Genomic DNA, 18,708 nt, shown 5'->3' with positions numbered 1-18,708 from the left:
ATATTCCTTCGTATTCCTACCTCTTCGAAAAATACTTATATTATTCCAATTATATTATTTGTCTTTTATTATTATTAGTTTTATTATATTCTATTTTTATTTTCGCTATATAAATTACGTACAATAATAACGTGTATAAATGGAAAAATATTTCAGGCGCGACTAGCTTTTTCTACCATTTTCCATTTCGTTGAGAAAAAAAAGTTTGTTTTAATGTGAAATAATTTTTTAAGAGAAAAATCAGACATATTTTTCTTTTATCATTCAGGCCTAATTTGTTCGATTCAAAGACGAAGAAAAGAGATAGATATCCGTAAGATAAGACAAAAGAGAGAATAATAATTTTAGAATACCTGAAAGGTCGAACGAATGCCAATTATTTCTAAACATCGCGAAACAGCGACATCTGGATCAAATAGAGTCGCCTCGGAAAACATTTCGACGTCGAATGATTGGGTTCATTCTCATCCTCGTTTGCTCATTAATCTCGTCGTCGTTTCTCGAGCAGTCGTTGCCGTCGACGGAAAAGCCGGGAATGTCGAAGCTGCTCGCGGTAGATTTCGAGGTCTTCGGCGTCGTGCAAGGTAACAAAACGATTCGTCTCATCGGCGGCGTTTGCCTTCTCTCATCTCCGTTTATATTGATTCTATCAGTTTATATATCGTGCCTATCGTGCCCTCTTTCTGTTCAAGGTGTCTTCTTCCGGAAGGTGGGTAAACCGGCGTACGTCAGAGACCCTGACAATTTATTAATCGCGTTCGCCCGCGTAACTCACGATCTACGACGAAAGAATTTACGCTGGAGAGTGACTCCCGCTCGCGACATCTGTTGAGTGCCTAACGTAGCTTTACCTGCATACGGGCACGTGTTCCACCGTCCATCCCGTTTTTGCCGATTGTCGATAACGATGAAATCTGACTAAAAAATTTTTTTAATGCATCTCGTTTTTTTTTATAATACATATATATGATAAGGCAAATGATTTTGATTTTTTATACAAGTTATTTTTAATAATATATGGACACATAAAATACAAGAAAGTTGAACCTAAATGTTTGTAATAATTTTTTTATCTAAAAAATATTATATTATAAATCCACAAAATATCAGCACAGTTGTCGCAACATAACATAAATATTTCGGAAAAATTTTAAAATTTTTTTTAAAATTGTGTGCAATGTTTTTATAATGTTTCATTGCAATTTGCAATATATTGCAACGATGCTGCAATGTAATTGCAATGATCTGTGCTATATGGGTAATATAAATTAATTGTAAAATATAATTAATAATATTATAATATATTAATATATATAATATATATAGCTAATATTTTGCATATAAAAAAGTATATATTACGGATATATATTGCTTCAAAAAATTAACTTTTATCGTATCAATCTAAAAATTTATATTCGAATGTACACACGCTATGCATTTATAACAGTAAAATTTACTAATCATTTTTTCAAAATATTTTTTCTAATATCAATAAATCTTTAGATACTTATTTATTTGTTGTTTGTGAATAGTATACGCAGAAACGCGGCAAAGAGTTGGGTCTGAAAGGATGGTGCATGAACACGTCGAACGGTACCGTCGTCGGTCATTTGGAAGGGGAAAAGTCTCGAGTTGAAGAGATGTAAGCTTCCGCTATTAATACAAATGAGCAAAAACAAAGTGGGACTCTCTCTCGTTCTTTCGATTAAATCGCTCATTTTTTTCTTTCATTTTATATACAGGAAAGAGTGGCTTCGTCGTACCGGCAGTCCTCAGTCACGGATCGACAAGGTGGAATTTCGCAACGAGAAGGAAATTTCGCAGCCGTCGTTTTCGAATTTTCAAGTTCGGGGATAGAAACGCTTACGAGATGAAAAAAAAAAAAAATATAAGTATCCTAATAATTAGATTGAATAATCTAAGTCTAGCGTTTATAATAAAATTGCTATTTAAATAAATATAATATAAAATGTATAAATTTTTATTCTCTAGCGATAGGTGTCAAAGATATTCAGAATTTGAATATTCTTTCAATATTTATACAGATTGATTCATTCAAGTGATTATTTTAGACAAAATCAACGAGGGAAAAATTGAAGAAAATTATTTCACGATGAAAGCAATTTCTCTGCCTCTCGTTCACTTTTCTGAGGATATAAAGAGTGTCGTTGCATTATTTTCTAATTGAAATATTTCAATTTTTTTTATTAGAACGATTACAGTAAGACTAATATTTTATTCGACACTCCACAATTTTTTTCAGTCCTTGTAGGTTTACACGTTTTTTTTTTGCTCTGTTCTCGGTCACAATGTCTTGTCGCAGTTTTTAGCTGTGTCAAAGTGCTTGAAAAATTTCAAAAAATTTATATATTATATAAATTGCATTTACATCCTTGGCTTCTGCAGAAAACCAGATCATGTGCAACGAAATAAATAAATTGTAAACATTTTTTTTTATTTATTAAAGCCTTCGAGATATTGTAGTGTTATAATATCGGTACGGTTCTGAATAATTTACATGTGATCTTTAAGAATTAAAAACGAATGCAAACTTTTCTCCTTGGAGCGATTCGCTTCCGGGTGTCCATGTATGTATATACAACGTGGAGAAGTGTGGAGGAGCGATTCGCCAGCATCTCCCAGCAAGAGAGTTCCTCTTATTAGTCGGTGAACGCGCGGCGAACAGCGCGGATCCGCTCGCGAGTGTCTTTATACCTCTTATCCATCTCTTTCGTAATAACTTCATAATTTTGCCTTTCATCGAGAATGCGCTTCGGGTCGACTTAACATAGTTGTAACGACTCCGTGATCGATTTCGATTGGATTACACGCGGTCGAGAGGACGATCGAATTGGCGGCGCGAGCAGCTGATAGCGGAAATAATATGTTATGATCGATGTCGATGAGAAGGTGGACGAGCGGAAGACGACGAGGAAGAGGAGGAGGAGGAGGAGAAGGAGGAAATAAACTAGCATGAGGTGTTTCGAGAGCTTCTTCAAGCGCACCTGGCGGCCGCAGCAGGTGCATCAGGTGAGCGAAAAATAAACTTTCAATTATATCGTTTCTTCTCCTATCTCGCCTATCATTCGATTTTATCGTGATCGCGAAAGTGTGTCATTTATCGACACTATATATATATATATATATATATATATATATATATATATCGTTATTTCGCTTGCGATCGCTCCGCCGAACGCTCCGTGATATCCAATATCGCCATCAGGTATGACAGTTGCGTAATTAATGCTTTGTAGCAAACAACTGGAAATGTCATATCTATTTTTCAAGTATTTCTTCCTATTCCTATATCTCTTCGGAAAATACTTATTCTAATTATATTATTTGTCTTTTATTATTATTAGTTTTATTATATTTTATTATGATATTTTATTTTCGCGATAAATCGCGTACAATGATATAAATAACGTGTATAAATGGAAAAGTATTTCAGGCGCGACTAGCTTTTTCTACCATTTTCCATTTCATTGAGAAAAAAAATTTTGTTTTAGTGAAATGATTTTTTAAGAGAAAAATTAGATATATTTTTTTTATTATTCAGGCTTAATTTGTTCGATTCAAGGACGAAGAAAAGAGACAGATGTATAAATGCAAAAATATTTCAGGCGCGACTAGCTTTTTCTACCATTTTCCATTTCATTGAGAAAAAAAATTTTGTTTTAGTGAAATGATTTTTTAAGAGAAAAGCGCAATATGTGAAATAATTTTTTAATTTTGTCTTTCCTCTTTTATCATTTTTTTGTCACTTAATTTTTTCTCGCTCTAATATTCTACTTTTACTTCATTTCTCCATCTATTCAGCTATTTCCTTTCACTGCTGTATAAAATAAATAATAGTTTACAACATTCTTGTAAAATTGCACTTTAGCACAATTTTTTTCCACTTTGTCGCACGATACTCATTTCTGTCTAAAAAGAAAACTGGACTATATGAACAAATTTTGTCGGATATGCAAAAAATAAATAACTGCACGTTAAATAAGAGTGATGATCACCGAAGCGTTAAGTTTAACTTCTGCGAAACATCGTAATGAGAGATTCGAAAAATTATCATTTTATTTTGATATATATTTGATAAATATCTCTGTGGCGTGTGCAATTCATTTATCATTACATTCGGGAAAAGTTAGAGTTATTCCATCGCAGACACATTTTTATCTCGATTTGTGCATCCTCGGTGTGCACAAGTGCGTTCGAAACATCATTATAATTACTTTATTTATTTATTTTAATTTTTCTTTTTTTTTGCTCGACTCGCTTGAACGGGTGCGCGTGTTATCGCGCGATAAAAATCGATAAGAATTCATCGAAATGACAAGGAGACAAGCCTATAATCAGCTGACGGTCATAATAATCAATCGAGGATACATTTGTGATCGAATATACATAGCCGCCTTTCCAGTTTTCAATTATACTCATCGGTGGAGGATGTTCCTGCGAAAACCACGTGATTCGCACGATCTAGGTCGTGGCTGATGTTCCCGCGAGAAATAACGACGGAATTACGTAAGATAGCCGCAATTATATGTATTTACGTAAACACACGGAAATTCGTCTACACGTCATATTTTTTTATGCACGAAGATGCTTTCCTTTCCCCTCCTATTCTCTAACTTATCAGACATTTACATGACATATTAGTGCGCATGTTGTATAATACATCATAAAATCATAAACACGATCACGTTCGCGTTTTCTTCACTCTTTTCAATTGAATCGTTGCAAGTATCACTGCTTTTATCTATCACTAATCTTCATCGAAAATACTCCTCATAATTCTCTTTGTTTAACGCTAGATAAGATTTTACTGAAAAATCAGTGATAATCGTACACATTTACGATATGGTCTAAAGCTTCTTCTATCTATTTTACACTGTCATTTTTTTAAAAGACAATATATAATTAATTCAAATATAATAAATATAATCCTTAATATAATTAATATACTTAAATAATTAAAACCAGATTAGTGTGTTATTCACTGCTTTCCAGTGACAATACACTGATTTCATTAAAAAAAAAAACATATTTAATAGTGATAACATTATTAATAACATGAGCTAATAATTAATGATGTGTTGACAATAAATAACTTAGAAATTAATAAATAATAAAAATAATAATTTTATTGTCTCTCGTAATAAACAAACTCGAGAGGAAACGAGTATTTATGATTCGAAGATGATTCCTCCCATCAAGATTTTCGACGATAATTTCGAGGGGGGAGAAGCCGGTTTATTAACCGACTGGTCATGGGTCGCGGTTGATAAGCGCTGATAAAGCGGTCTTGAACGGCCTACTAAACTGGTCAGTTCCTACAGTGATTTGTATCGCGCGACATCGCGTTATTCTCGTTCTTCAAAATAAATTCGTTATCGGCTAGAAGATTAGAAGTGTTTTGAAGAAATTATTTAACGTCGTCGAGAATTACACAACTTTACGGGCCGCATCCTCGCGATGCAATAGTATGAACGAGAACGATCATTGTGTCGGGAAACATGGACACATATGCAACGTGAGTATCAACCGATGATCGTCTGTCCAGGTAGATCAGAAAGTCACAATAATGTCAAAATACGTCAAAATGACAAAGAAATGATCGAAAAGTGAGTTTTTCTAGTCATATTCTCGTCATTTTGACGTCATTTGACGTTACTTTGATATTATCGTGACTTTATGTTCTACTTGGGTGTCTACGTCGCAAGAATTAATTATCTCCCCCTCCCCCCCATAAAATTAGTCTCAAATATAACAAATAAAGTTAAATAAATAAATTTAATTTAAATAAATAAATTAAATTAATATCAAAATTAATTAATTGCGATATTAACATAGAATTTTAATATATATATGTACACATATTATTTTTATATTTTTCCAGTTTCAATTAATTAACTTTTTTTAATCTAATTTACAAAATTTTTATTCTAAACCTGGTGAAAAAAAAATTCAAGAGATAACTCTGCGTAATCTTATTTAGATATACGTTCGTGTCACGTGGTGCGATATATCCGATATTATCAATATATATATATTCTAAAATCGTTTTTTTCCCTCATATCAATTATTTATTCGCACTATAATTGTTTACCCGATTGACGAATAACATCTCATTGTCAGTAAAAATCCTGGAGTACAAGTCCTCGCTTAATCTACTGTGAATTGTATATCGTTAATCTGTTATTTTTCTTTATTCTTAATGTAACAATGCTGACACCGGTGATTACACAGTATTAAAGTCGACTGTTGCATTCAAGAAAGTGATTAAATCCGTTATAAATGGGCTTAAAAACGACACGGTCGATTGCCTGTAATCGGGTCGTTGACTGTCATCGATCCTGCCGAACGGTGAAAGTCGTGTAATGATTATAGTGGAAACCTTTCCAAAAAAAAAAAAAAAAAAACCCACGCCCGTCGATTGAAATACAGCGAGAAAATTTGACAATTTTTTGAAGTTGTCATCTGCTCATTTTAAATTCGTCAATTTTGAATCCCCGGATTCATATTTAGCAATCCTGAAGAAAACCCTTGGGATAAATATATTGAAAAATATTTATTAAAACTTTAATGATGTAATTCGCGCCTTTTTCGTGATAAATTCTATCTTTAGATATTTTAGATAATTTTTGATAATGTTAACCATAATTAATAAAATGGCCTTTTGAGTCTTGACTAAAAGTCTTAACAATATATTCTTTATATCGATTGCAATAAATTTCTCCAATATATTTTATAGCAATGTATAATATATTAAAATAACGCTTTTTGCAACTTTAACCGCAAATTTCTCAAAATTGTGATGCAATAAAATAATTTGACTGGAATCATATTCGGCGTCAAAAAATCTGCGGGAAATGATTGAATACTCTCTCTTTCGTAGAAAGAAGTAAACTACTGCAGAACACTGTTCTTTTATGAGAATTATCGCTCCATCAGAATGTTACTTCTCCACGTTAACGTCACATTGATCGTAATCGATGACGAGGTCGATCGCATCCATATATGAGATTGTCTGGACCTCGGGAATACATTTTCTCCGTTATAAACTCAATGTACGAGACCGCGTCGCGTCTATAGCGGAATTCCCCCTTCCTCGCGAAAACCCGGATTCCTGAAGCACGCGTAATCACCAGCGGGTTTGTTCCTTTCACTCTCCAATTCTCATCGCACATGTCGTTGAAATCGCTTCGATTATCATTGCAAGCACGTTAGAGATAATTTATTTACTAGGATTAAAAATAAAAAACGAAAAGGTCCTGATATAAAGTATATAAAATATAATAATAATAATAAGCGTAATTTCTCTCTTTTTTTTCTTTCTTCATATATTTTGTAGGGTGTCTATTCCCTGGAAAATTTGGAATTTTCTCAGATTTTTTTTTATCTAAAAGAAAGTTTTCATAGAATTTTATTTTTTTTTTTTTTTATAAAATGTAAAAATATATAGTTTCACACAACCAAAGGAAAGAGGGCTAGTGTCTATAGACGTAGTTATAGAAAAAGGTATATATAAAATTATAAAAATATAGATAATAATTAAAAAAAAAAAAATTATTGACTGCTTGCAAAAGTAACTACATTTAATTGAAATCTGACGGAAAATCTAATTCTAAATAATGGAACGGAAATATTCTTATCGCGATATTTTATGTGCTAATTCTTCACTAAATAAATCCGGAACAGAAGTACTGTCGAGCCCTTCCCGGAAGTTCGAAACCACAGGTAGATAGTCTTTATCTGGCAATGAACATCGCGTCTGTTGTTTTGCTTCCTCCTTTCTTTTAAACGACGATATCATAAAAAAAACATCTGGTTATGAATATTATTATTATCTTTGAAAGTTTACACATGGAAGATCTTGTACCAATAATCAAGATAATGACAAATAAGGCTCTTGCTTGCTTTCCGTCTCATCGACCGATAAAATCGAATAAATATTTGGTCGCGTTCGGTCTTAAAATTTTCGAGACATTTGTAGCAGAATTCAATATTTAATGAAAAAAATTTTCCGAAAAATATTTCCTCGTATATGAATCTGCAACAAAGAAGTCATGATGAAAAATTTTTGATAGCAATATAATGAAAAATACTACGAAAAAGTCACAGTTTTTATTCAGCAATTTTCTGGAAAAAAAAAAAAAAAAAAGATAAAAAATAATGCAACGACAGTGATTGCACATCTCTTTCCAGATGGATTCGCCGTCGAGATTCGAGCCGACGACGAAGAGGACGGCGGCGGCGGAGGTGCACCGCCACGCCACCGGCGAGGCAATGACGGAGTTGGGCGAGGTGAGGGTGACCGCGCCGAGCAGCAGCATCGCCACGTCGATACCGCAGACCAGCGGTGACCCGGCGCCCTGCAAGAACGGCGGCTGCAAGGTCTGGAGGAGCAACCGCGACGGTGGTGGCGAGCCGCGTTCCCAGAGCCCCTGGCACTCGCTCAAAACCGTCTTCCTCGTCTCCGTCATCGTGGCGTTCCTCCTCTGGATCATAGTCTACACCCTGCTGGACCAGTATCGGATCCTGTGATCTCGCCCCCTCGTGATTGCGATTTATAATCGACCTCGCGCGCGCAATCATCTGGTTACTCGATGACCGCCAGGTCTCGATCCATTGCGATCCTTTGGATCCCGTGATCTGGATGACATTTCAATTAATGATCCTGTTATCGAATCTGTGCGACTTCCATCGTTCTTGCAATAATAAATCACACTTGTTGGATCCTGCGAGGCGCAAGACAGTTTTTGTCGGCGGAAATAAAAGCGCGCCAACGATTCTCGATCATGAGATCTACAAGTTCTTCGAGCGCGCTGAATTTTACAGCGCGATTTAAATCGCGACGATTTATATCCGACGAAATCTGTAAATACAGATTCGAGACAATCGAAAGCTCAAGGATGGAGGAGGAAGGGAATTTCCAGCAGCCTTAAGCTTTCGTAAGATTGTAATATTGTATATTTCGTACCGTTTTATAAACGCTTTGTGACGTCTGTAAATATATTCGAATAAAATACGATGTTATATAATACGCAGTGTACGCAAATTATTCGACCCTTACATAGGTCTCGAGCGGATATCGCGTGAAAAGATCGGTGTTCAAAAAATTATAAAGTATGTACGACAAACACATTGAGTTGTAAATAATACTGAGAGAAAGAGAAAGAGAGACGCGAATCTTGAGAAAATCCTCCAAAATTGCGCTGTATCTTAATAACTTTACAAATTAGTTAGAATTGATCGAAAAATTTCTTCGCTTTTTCTCTTTTCTTTTTCCCGTCACGCTAATCGACGAACAAACTTTTCGATCAAGATGGTTTAACGATATTTTTGGCCGGGACTGCAATAGGCGAGACAATCGTAATGTATGGGAGAAAGAGGGGTGAATTCGGACAATTTTAATAAATCGCACGCTTCGCGATTTTTTCTTATGTATGTATATATAGATATCTCTTTTTTTTCTATCTGTCAAATCGACATCATGATGTAAGAAAATTAAAAATAAAAATAAATATAATATAATATAATTAAATATATATATATATATATAATTATTATATTATTATATATAATAATTTAATAATTATATAATTATTAGTATATAATAATACAATTAAATATAATATTAATAATAAATATGATTACATCGTGAACGACACCAAACTAAGGTCCTCTCTTCTCCCTTACAGTACCTGAAATTGTCATTGGTACGACGAAAAATATGACTACGCACGCGATCGAGCATGTATCTCGCGGGACAATCGCATGGTAACGATCTTGACGAATCCGTGGCAGGCGACGTTATCGTTATCGAGAACGAGGAACGGCCCGGATCAACGATCGGAAGCTGGCAGCCGACGGCAACGTCGTCGAGCACGCGAGATTGGGAGACGCATTCGATGCAACAGCATCCGAGCGCGCAGAGATTGACGAGGAATGACGAGGACGACGTCGAGGACGACGACGACGACGACAACGACGAGCAGAAGGAGGAGGAGGAATTATCGGGCGATAACGTAACTTGTTGCCGTCATCACATTTTTGTTTTCCTTTAATATACACGTGTTCTCTATCTACGAAAAACAACATTTCAGTTCTCGATGACGGAAAGACGCGCGCAGCCGAGGGTGATGTTGATCGGCTGGGACACTTTCCGTTCGAGACTGATGCTATTCCTGATCGCGTGCCTCCTCATCTGGGCCTGCATCTTCTTCCCTCTGCTCGCCGCTTGAATCTACCCTTGAATTAAACCCTTCTCGCGTTCTCGCGAGACATCGAGATGATCGGCATGGCGATACGACACATTCAACACGACCGCACACATACTTTCGCGTTTACATTTATGTATATATATTACGTCCAATATATAATAAGAACTTTACACACACATACACATTTTTGGTATTAAATATTTACATGCGCTATTATTTAATCATACATATATATATATATTAATTTATATTTAATGTGGCCTTCGCAGAGAGGAGATTATCCTCGAACGGCTTATTTCCAAATCATCTTCAACTCTTATCTCATACAAATTGATAGATGCGCTTGTTGTAAAGTTTGGCTTTATAATGTTAATTGTTCTTAATTATTTGTTTATTGAAAAAAACGCATTCAAGATGATTTGGAAGTAAGGTCTTTAACAATTACAATAGAGACTTGGAAATCTCTCTCTTTCTCGTGTTCGCGCTCTCGCAACACTTTTTTTCCGTAATATTACTCCATCAACTAATTATTCTTCTTCCTTAGGATCGGTGGCTTAGGACGATCGGTTTAACCAACCGCAACCTGGAAAACCCGTCGCGAGCTCCATCGATTATTCTACATATACTTTTATTTACGGAACACTTTCGTTGTGTAGCATATCGTTTTATGTATGTACGCCGTTATCTTGTTTGTTTTTTTATCAAGAAAGATACTCAAAATGATAAGTATTTCTTGTTTCGCTCTAGATCAGAGTAATATCGAATACTGTATTATGATATAGCCTTTACGTATCGTAGGATGAATTCGCCAGAAATAAAACTCTTAATTATCCTCCTTCAATTCGAGAAACAGAAAAGAAATGTGAACAATACAATTTGTGTGACTCTACAAGTTTTCGATATTTAATGCATAACAATCTAAATACAACTCTAAATACAACAAAATAACTTTATATGCTTTAAACATTTTATATTTTAATTCTTCCTTGTTTAAGGTCATTAAATTAAATCCATCTTGATATGAGCTGCGATAGCTCTTACAAAAAATTTCAATTGTATTGCGTAAACTTTTCTGTATTCAAGTCTGAGAAAGACATTAGAAAGCGTCTTGTTTCCATCGAATAATCCTGTAGATGAATCTTATCGTTAACGATTTTTCTAACATATACGTGACTGCATCATGTTAATGTCCTTAAAATCGATGGCTTATTTATAATACGTCTTACAAATATTACTAATTTGGCATGTAACAATCGTGACGTTACATTTATATGCTAGCATTTGCGGCGTCGTATCGAGGGAATTCTCGTAAATACTTATTACACGACCTATCGAATTCCACTTTACACAGAGTATCCCGCGAAATACCCGGCAAACTTTATCTTATTCCAAGAGTATTTTCAGAAAACTTTTATTGTAAAAGTTATTTTTTTCGTTATTTAGTTTACGATTTTATAACTTGTTTATAATTTTGCAAGAAAAAAAAAACAATTAATGTCGGTTAAAAAACTTTTATAACGTTACTCACAGAACTATGACCTTGATATTTCAAGATTATTAAAATTGACGAGATCGTTTTTAATATTCAATTTCATCACGACTTTTAACTAAATTAAATATTTATAAATATTAACGACGAGTCTTAAATATAAATTTTATTAAATTTTATCTATATTTAAAATTATAAATAAATTGTAAGATCTTCTTATATATATATATATATATAAGTTTACGTTTTTAAAGCTTATTAATTCGCAAATCGGAGACTCACGTTGGAGTGCAAAAAATATTTCAACGCTTTTATTAAGAAATTACGCGCGGATGAAGCAAAGAATTCATAAGATCAAAATTTGTCAGTCATTAATATTGTCGGCTACTCCGCGGAGCACCCGGTATACGTTAATCACGATGATCGATGGAAAGAGATTTCGAGTATCCAAGTCGTACTTTTAACATTAGTTTGGAATAAATACACATAATATGATATGATTTGTATAAAACGAGAGAATGCCTCGATTAAGTGAATGAAATTATCGAGTATGCAAACGAGTACAAAAAAAGACAAGTTAAAGATAAAAAGAGTTAAAAGTCGCGGGAAAAGAGTAAATGCGTCTGGAATGCCACGATAGATAGTGTCTATTAGAGAGTAAATTGAAATCAGTACATTTATAACGAAATAAAATTAAATTGAAACGAGATATAACGTAATTTATCGTCCCGTATTATCACGGGATATCGTTATCAATGTTAGAGCTAATTGAAACGATAAAAATTCATCCTTCAAAAAAATGAACAAAACATTTCAACTACAATATGGCGACAATAAAATAAGATCTCCGTATATATTAATAATACAATTTTGCAAGAAAGATAACTTGCGAATTTGATATATTCCTGAGGATCTAGATTAAGAAAAAAAAAAAAAAATTTATATTTGTAACTTTTGTACGCGAATAGAGTAACACCTAAATTGATAGGTTTAAAATTACGAAAACGTTGTTTTACATTCGCTTAATACATTTAGAGTTACGTCGAACATATTTCACGCGACAAAATGATAAAAAATATCGTTTAAAATTTCTAAACACGTCGAGATTAAAAAAAGAAAAATAGAAAACAATAAAAATCATCTATATCCGCGGCTTGTACGTCAAAGTGACGTGAAATGTTTTTACGTCCATCTCGGTGCAATCCTGCGGCCCGATAACATTATCGCCGCCAGTGCGCGATGGCACGCGTGTCGTCTGCTCCTCGATGATTTCATTGTAACTATTGTCCAGCATCTTCTCAGCCGCCGGTTGCTGCTGCTGTTGCTGCTGCTGCTGCTGCTGATCCGCCGTCACTGTCACTCGCACGATCTTTACGGTCTTGATCGCTTCCAGAGAACGTGATACGTCCGCTGCCGCCGTCGCCGCCGAGCGAACGCCTCCCTTCGCACCGTTCTCCTTGTTGCGACGAGACGAGCTACGATGCAGACGCTGTTTCTCCCTGGACGAATTTCTCCGCAGACTCGGCCGCTTAACCGACTCCGCGCTGGCGCTCAGGCCCGTGGCTGGATTCAATCGAGGAATATCAATTGACAAAGTTGAACAAAAACGTGTAAATAGAGAAAGAGACTCGACTATTATTTATTATTAGAAATTTGTAAACCAGAAAGAAAAATGATGCGTCAATTATAGATGTGGTTGTATAATAAATCAGAAAAATATTAAAATGCTTCCGTTTCGTTTTTAATGTTTTTATTTTTATTAAAAATATAGGTAAAATCTAAAAAATATTAATAAAATCTTAAAAATTGTATTACATGTATAAAAATTTATAAACATAAATATTAATTAATGTTTATATTTATATTTATATAAATATTAATATAATAATAAATATAATACTTTATTTTTATTTATTTGTAATATTTATATTGATTATTTTTCTATTTATATTTTTATTTATATTTTTTTTATATTTATTAATTGAAAATCTAATAATTTCATTAATCTTACAACAAAATCAATTGATATGCGAAAGAGAGAGAGAAATATGAAATATCTAATCAGTATTGACTTTTTTCTTTTTGACTTATCGAGAAAAAAGAAACGATAATAGATTTTTAAAAAGTCACGGAAACTTACCAATGTTGCCGGAGGAAGACCGATTGGAACCGCGTAAAATGTGTATTGCCGTGGGATCGCTGTCCGTTCCTACCAGTCTTTCCCCCACAGGTGTGAGAAACCATTCGGATCTAGTTCGCATTCGTGCGGCTTGTCTCTCATGAACCTGCGTCAATAAATAATACACTTACAGATCCATCATAACCGAGGGCAGATTGCGAGTCTTACCTGCGGCAGGTAGCTGAGACTCTTGGTACTCTCGGCGTAGCGATTCACCGCGCGCAATTCCTCCAGGGTCATGCCCGCCGCCGCACGTCTAGAATGATGACTACCGTTACTCGACGAACGACTGGGCGCCTGTAAAATGTCAAATCTATCTGCTATGCCGTTTCGAATTCTTTTCGCCGATTCATTGCGAGAGCACTCTCGCACTCTCTTATCACGTAGAGAGTATAAATACCTGGAACAGGCCGTTTTCCTCTAAACTAACCGAGAGACGCGTGTAACTCTCGAGTAAGGTGTTCTCCGGGATCATACCTAGGGACGACGCGAGATTCACTGTCTCGGGCATGTGAATCAACGCCGGAGTCGACTGCGATTCCTCTTGATGTGACATACCTATCGTATAAATAAATAGTAATTAGTAATTAATAATTAATATATTATTTTACAGAGTGATGCTCAAGATGACAGAACTATATTGAATATCTTGAGTGAAAAATATCTGTAGAATGTTTATGATTTAAAAACTCTCTTCTTGCATTACATATGTGCTAAAATAAATTAGTTTTTTCCAAAAAAAAAAGAAAAAAAAAACCAAGAGAGAAAATCTTTTCTATCAAATACACTTGTATTATGTTGTGGAAAAAAAATAAAAATGTAAAAAATGGGATCTTTCAGGACATAATTTAATATGAGATTGTATTGAGGAATTGGAAGTCTTCAATATTCAATTTAGAAATACTGTAGTCTACTTACATTCCAAATTAAACTTTAGTCCCCATCTTTCGCATTCATATTGCAGCCACGTCTTTTCCGCTTCCAGTGACAATTGTCCTAAGATTATTTATCGACTCAAGTATTTCATATTTACTCACGTGGTTTAGTTAAAAATGCGTCTCGCGCGTGTAAAAACTTACTCGACACAAGAGTATCCGGCGGATATCTAAAACTGAAGATCCAGTCTTCCTCCACCTTCAATATCCGGCCGGTTATGCGCGCGTAAAATTCATAATTGTCCCTCCCGAACAGATTCGAAACGCCAAAGTTGTCTATCATGAACTTGGTGACGCGTGTGGCAATCTGAAAAATAAATTATCGACTGTTGGATGAAATCTTGACGATCTTTTTTTGTAAATTAAATGTGGTACCTCAATGCTTAAATAATATCAATTAAAAACCACATTAATGAAATTAAACTAATAAACTGAAAAGTAAGAAATTATTCGATTACACAGAGAAAGATAAAAAAGAGGAAATTAAAGATGTTGTTTACCTTAAACCTGAGAACATCCTCCATCTTAGCAGTCTTGCCGTCGCTGACGCAACTCTGAAAGAACGAGGGTGCCACAGATACTCCCAGGGCTTCGCTGGTCATCCCCGTGTGCGCTCGCTCACTATTTACCGCTACTACCCTGAATGTCCCGAATAGCAACACCAGTAACCGTTGCGTATATACCGGCATGGAGGTAATTAATCTGCGTGAAAAAATTTCTCTCGTTAAACAGAGTCTCTCGACAGAGATTACTTGGTTATTCGAAAACACCTGTGAGAGACAGCTCACCTGTGTATCTGGTCCCGTTGTTGTTCTATGCTATCTAGCTGAATTACAGTGAATAGCTGCTGCTCGCCCTCCTTCCCAAACACTCCGCCAGGTATCTTGCGTAAAAACTTCTTCAGAACGCTAGCTATTGTGTAAACGCTAAAATTGTCCATATTGACGAGGTGTCCGGTTTGCAGAAAGTGTATCAACTTTTTCATATTACCCTGGTGACCAGGCGCCCGAAAAACGTCTTTTCTGAGCGGGGCCTCCTTGTTCAATTTTAATATAAGGACCTAAAACAAGGGAACGTCATGGTTATTGCTTATAAATTGCTTTACAAAATGTACATATTTGACTATAATAGAACAATCGATTGTTACTTACCAATAAGGGACCAGGAATATCATTCTTACATACTTCGTCCAAGGGTACTCCAAATTTGACTCTGTGGAAGAAAGAAAGCAGAACGTTAATTTGACTTTGAAGAGGTGATATCGTGAAAAATATAATATCTGGATGTGATATGCATCCGAAATAGATTTCTCCAAAACATGAGTAAGACTCTTTTGAAGAGTATACATATCGAATTAAAGGCTTCATGCTGTGTTAATTCATTGTTTGTTACACCAAAGTGTGTTATCAAGTATATATCTGTTACTTTAAACAACTCTTCAACAACCTCGTAACAAATCAATGCTGTTAAGCTAATAAATTCTGAGAATTATGTCAATTTATTACAGTAGCGGTACACATAGTCACCTCAAATTCCAAGTTTACTTACAATTCTATCGTACTCTTTTTCAAAGCATCAAATATATGATGCAAAACATTTGCCCAATACAATATTTGTTTTACATATCATTAAATATCAATTATCATGTCTGTGAAAAAAATTAAAAGTCCTTTATTACCCCGATTTATTTTCTTGTCAAAAAAAAAGATAACGATATATATATATATACATAAAAGATTCTCATTTCACCTCTATACCTTATTAATGACTGTCTTCAAAGATTTATATTTATATTTTTCAACTCAAAGCATGCACAATTAAACACAATCGTAGAAAGTTTTAATACAAGTTTAAGCATTTGTTTAAAATTATTTATTACAACATAAATATATCAAAATTAATAATAATTTTGAATCACAGTATGCCAATGGATATATTTAATTATGTATAAATACAAGTAAAACTCTATTATTTTTATTTAAAAAAAAAAATATATATATATATAGTAAATGATATGAAATTGATTAAAATGCAACACAAGATAGGAATGTATTATTTCCAAATAAAAAATATACTAACTTTTCTAGGCGTCTCGGATATGGTGGTACTGAGGAAGGATGTCCGCAGCTGGTTACAACATTTCCTAATGTAGCGGCCCGTCGATGCATCCTCTCTGTCCAGCTGCTCATTGTACAAAATCTAAGGATGGCAATGTCATGCGAGCACTAACACCACTCGACACTCTTCTTGCAAAGAAGCTTCAGCTGCGCTTTCTCTAAATTCTGGCCTTCTACGCTTGCTGAAAGTACACCATCAGATTCTTGTTAGTCTCAATTTCCACTTCTAGTAGACACTTTAATATTACAAATATAGATAGTGAGTCAATAAAAGCCATTATATTATTAGAGCCATATCTATTAGCCTGTATTTGTTGCGACACACTATAGCTTGGGAACTAATTTCTTCACACCACGTTCTATTAGTGATAAAGATAGCTGATAACTCCAAACTTTTATTGTCAGAAATTTATCAGACTTATATTATCGTCAAACTGATATTTTTGTAATTATAATTTGACTTTAATCCGTATTTTTACGACTCAATTAACGCGTTCATTCTGACAAAACCGCACTTTTACACGCAAATACACGTGCAATTAATTAACAATAAATAAAAGAATTCCAATTAAAAAACTGAGAAAGCCATATCACGTATTAATAAGGTGAATAAAAAATTCGACGGCAATAATAAAAGTTTTAAAAACAATAAAAATAATTCATCCGGCGCTTGGCTCTGGAAATATTCCCTTTCGTGTTTTACCGTAATTTTAATTTGCGAGCCTTTTAATCTTTATTATTTAAAACCTTAATAATTCTCTTTATTTTTTAAAAACCTTAATAATTCAATAATTACGTTTTAATAACCAGTAATTAATTACTCAATCTCGTCTGTTCTGCTGCGAGGAACGTGAGTGCGTTACACGTGGGTAAAAGATGCGAGCACGCTTCCGAGGGAAGAGCGAAAGAGAAGGGGAACATCATCGGCCCGCCCAAAAGTGTTACGATCGAGTTGACAATATAAAAGCATGGCGGAGGGGAAGTGAGAGGGAGGAGGGGAGGAGGAGGGGGGAAGAGACTCTCACCGGAGCAAGGGCGACGATCGGGCGCCGTCGACGACGTGAATCCCAGTGCGATTCGCGTCCGCGATCTAACCTAACGCAACATCGCGCACTGTCGTCGTCGACGATGACAACGACGACGACGACGACGACGACGACGACGACGACGACGACGACGACGGACGGGGAACTGACGGACGGACTCCCGTACCGCACGCACCAGCAGCCACCAGCCGCGCGTCTACGTTTCCATGGAAATGTCGCGGCCGCGGTGCCCGAGGAGCGCCGACGGCATCGTCGCGCTCTCCCTCGTCGTACACCAGGTCGCTCTCACGTCAGACAGCGTCGTCGTCGACAACGTGCGCACGGCGGCCGCAAGCGTGCCAGGTCGAGTACATCTTCGCCTCACGTCTCACGTAACAGCGACGGCCCGCGCGCACCACCGACCACCACCCGTCGTGGTAATCATTGCAAAAAATCAATATGGCACCGACCGGACTGCCTAGCTGAACCATGAACGCTAGGAATAATAGATAGCTATCTAGAGGAATTTAATCGTTCAACTATTGGCCGGTATTCATAGTCCGTTCTTATATTTAAGCTCGTCTTAAAGCCGGGTCTACAATAACTGTAGTAAGCTTTAAGTCGTAAGAAATTAACCAATTACATTTGACTTTAGAGACGAATAATGAATATGATTGGTTCATTTCTTACGACTTAAAGCTTACTACAGTTATTGTAGACTCGGCCTTAAGCCG

The 18,708-nt window shown here is 35.4% G+C and overlaps 4 protein-coding genes across 9 annotated transcripts in view; 2 read left to right on the top strand and 2 right to left on the bottom strand.

Annotated features, from left to right (window-relative positions):
* Positions 1 to 490, bottom strand: part of LOC140673755 (cell growth regulator with RING finger domain protein 1) — a 28,264-nt gene extending 27,774 nt beyond the window's left edge. Inside the window, exon 1 of one of the 2 annotated variants that reach the window (XM_072906887.1) lies at positions 354 to 490. The gene's annotated coding sequence lies outside the window, so the exon portion shown is untranslated. The remainder of the gene's footprint in view (positions 1 to 353) is intronic. The other variant, XM_072906888.1, reaches the window with a different exon arrangement.
* LOC140673756 (acylphosphatase-1) lies at positions 449 to 1,963 on the top strand. Its single transcript, XM_072906890.1, has 4 exons — positions 449 to 584; positions 693 to 709; positions 1,533 to 1,642; positions 1,743 to 1,963. The coding sequence occupies exons 1-4, from the start codon at positions 449 to 451 to the stop codon at positions 1,855 to 1,857; spliced, it is 378 nt and encodes a 125-aa protein (XP_072762991.1). The 3' UTR covers positions 1,858 to 1,963.
* Positions 1,964 to 2,519: 556 nt separating this feature from the next.
* On the top strand, positions 2,520 to 9,049 carry LOC140674123 (uncharacterized). Of its 3 annotated transcripts, none has more exons than XM_072907495.1 (2): positions 2,520 to 3,030; positions 8,212 to 9,049. In XM_072907495.1, exons 1-2 carry the CDS (start codon positions 2,974 to 2,976, stop codon positions 8,548 to 8,550), a joined length of 396 nt encoding a protein of 131 aa, XP_072763596.1. In that variant the 5' UTR covers positions 2,520 to 2,973; the 3' UTR covers positions 8,551 to 9,049. The 3 variants fall into 3 exon arrangements, with proteins under 3 accessions (XP_072763596.1, XP_072763598.1, XP_072763597.1); XM_072907497.1 differs by lacking the exon at positions 2,520 to 3,030 and adding an exon at positions 3,983 to 4,527; XM_072907496.1 differs by lacking the exon at positions 2,520 to 3,030 and adding an exon at positions 5,263 to 5,536.
* Positions 9,050 to 11,194: 2,145 nt separating this feature from the next.
* Positions 11,195 to 18,426, bottom strand: LOC140674117 (uncharacterized). Of its 3 annotated transcripts, none has more exons than XM_072907485.1 (11): positions 17,975 to 18,426; positions 16,912 to 17,131; positions 15,984 to 16,044; positions 15,621 to 15,892; positions 15,333 to 15,534; positions 14,977 to 15,139; positions 14,816 to 14,893; positions 14,298 to 14,455; positions 14,066 to 14,194; positions 13,859 to 14,003; positions 11,195 to 13,281 (listed from the first exon to the last, which is right to left on the bottom strand). In XM_072907485.1, exons 2-11 carry the CDS (start codon positions 17,019 to 17,021, stop codon positions 12,860 to 12,862), a joined length of 1,740 nt encoding a protein of 579 aa, XP_072763586.1. In that variant the 5' UTR covers positions 17,022 to 17,131; positions 17,975 to 18,426; the 3' UTR covers positions 11,195 to 12,859. The 3 variants fall into 3 exon arrangements, with proteins under 3 accessions (XP_072763586.1, XP_072763587.1, XP_072763588.1); XM_072907486.1 differs by lacking the exon at positions 17,975 to 18,426 and adding an exon at positions 17,746 to 17,954; XM_072907487.1 differs by lacking the exon at positions 17,975 to 18,426 and adding an exon at positions 17,771 to 17,954.
* Between the last annotated feature and the right edge of the window lie 282 nt (positions 18,427 to 18,708).

Source organism: Anoplolepis gracilipes, chromosome 15 (genome assembly GCF_047496725.1).
Source record: "Anoplolepis gracilipes chromosome 15, ASM4749672v1, whole genome shotgun sequence".
Classification (NCBI taxonomy): domain Eukaryota; kingdom Metazoa; phylum Arthropoda; class Insecta; order Hymenoptera; family Formicidae; genus Anoplolepis; species Anoplolepis gracilipes.
This window is presented reverse-complemented; position numbering and strand designations above follow the sequence as displayed.

What these genes read in the sequence shown, in the direction of transcription:
- LOC140673756 (XM_072906890.1), top strand. Translation starts at nt 449, where the DNA reads ATGATTGGGTTCATTCTCATCCTCGTTTGCTCATTAATCTCGTCGTCG. An exon ending in AAGTCTCGAGTTGAAGAGAT is followed by an intron (nt 1,643 to 1,742) that starts GTAAGCTTCCGC and finishes TTTTATATACAG; the next exon opens with GAAAGAGTGGCTTCGTCGTA.
- LOC140674123 (XM_072907495.1), top strand. Translation starts at nt 2,974, where the DNA reads ATGAGGTGTTTCGAGAGCTTCTTCAAGCGCACCTGGCGGCCGCAGCAG. An exon ending in GGCCGCAGCAGGTGCATCAG is followed by an intron (nt 3,031 to 8,211) that starts GTGAGCGAAAAA and finishes ATCTCTTTCCAG; the next exon opens with ATGGATTCGCCGTCGAGATT.
- LOC140674117 (XM_072907485.1), bottom strand. Translation starts at nt 17,021, where the DNA reads ATGAGCAGCTGGACAGAGAGGATGCATCGACGGGCCGCTACATTAGGA. An exon ending in GCCGGATACTCTTGTGTCGA is followed by an intron (nt 14,894 to 14,976) that starts GTAAGTTTTTAC and finishes AAATAATCTTAG; the next exon opens with GACAATTGTCACTGGAAGCG. An exon ending in AGGAAAACGGCCTGTTCCAG is followed by an intron (nt 14,195 to 14,297) that starts GTATTTATACTC and finishes GACATTTTACAG; the next exon opens with GCGCCCAGTCGTTCGTCGAG.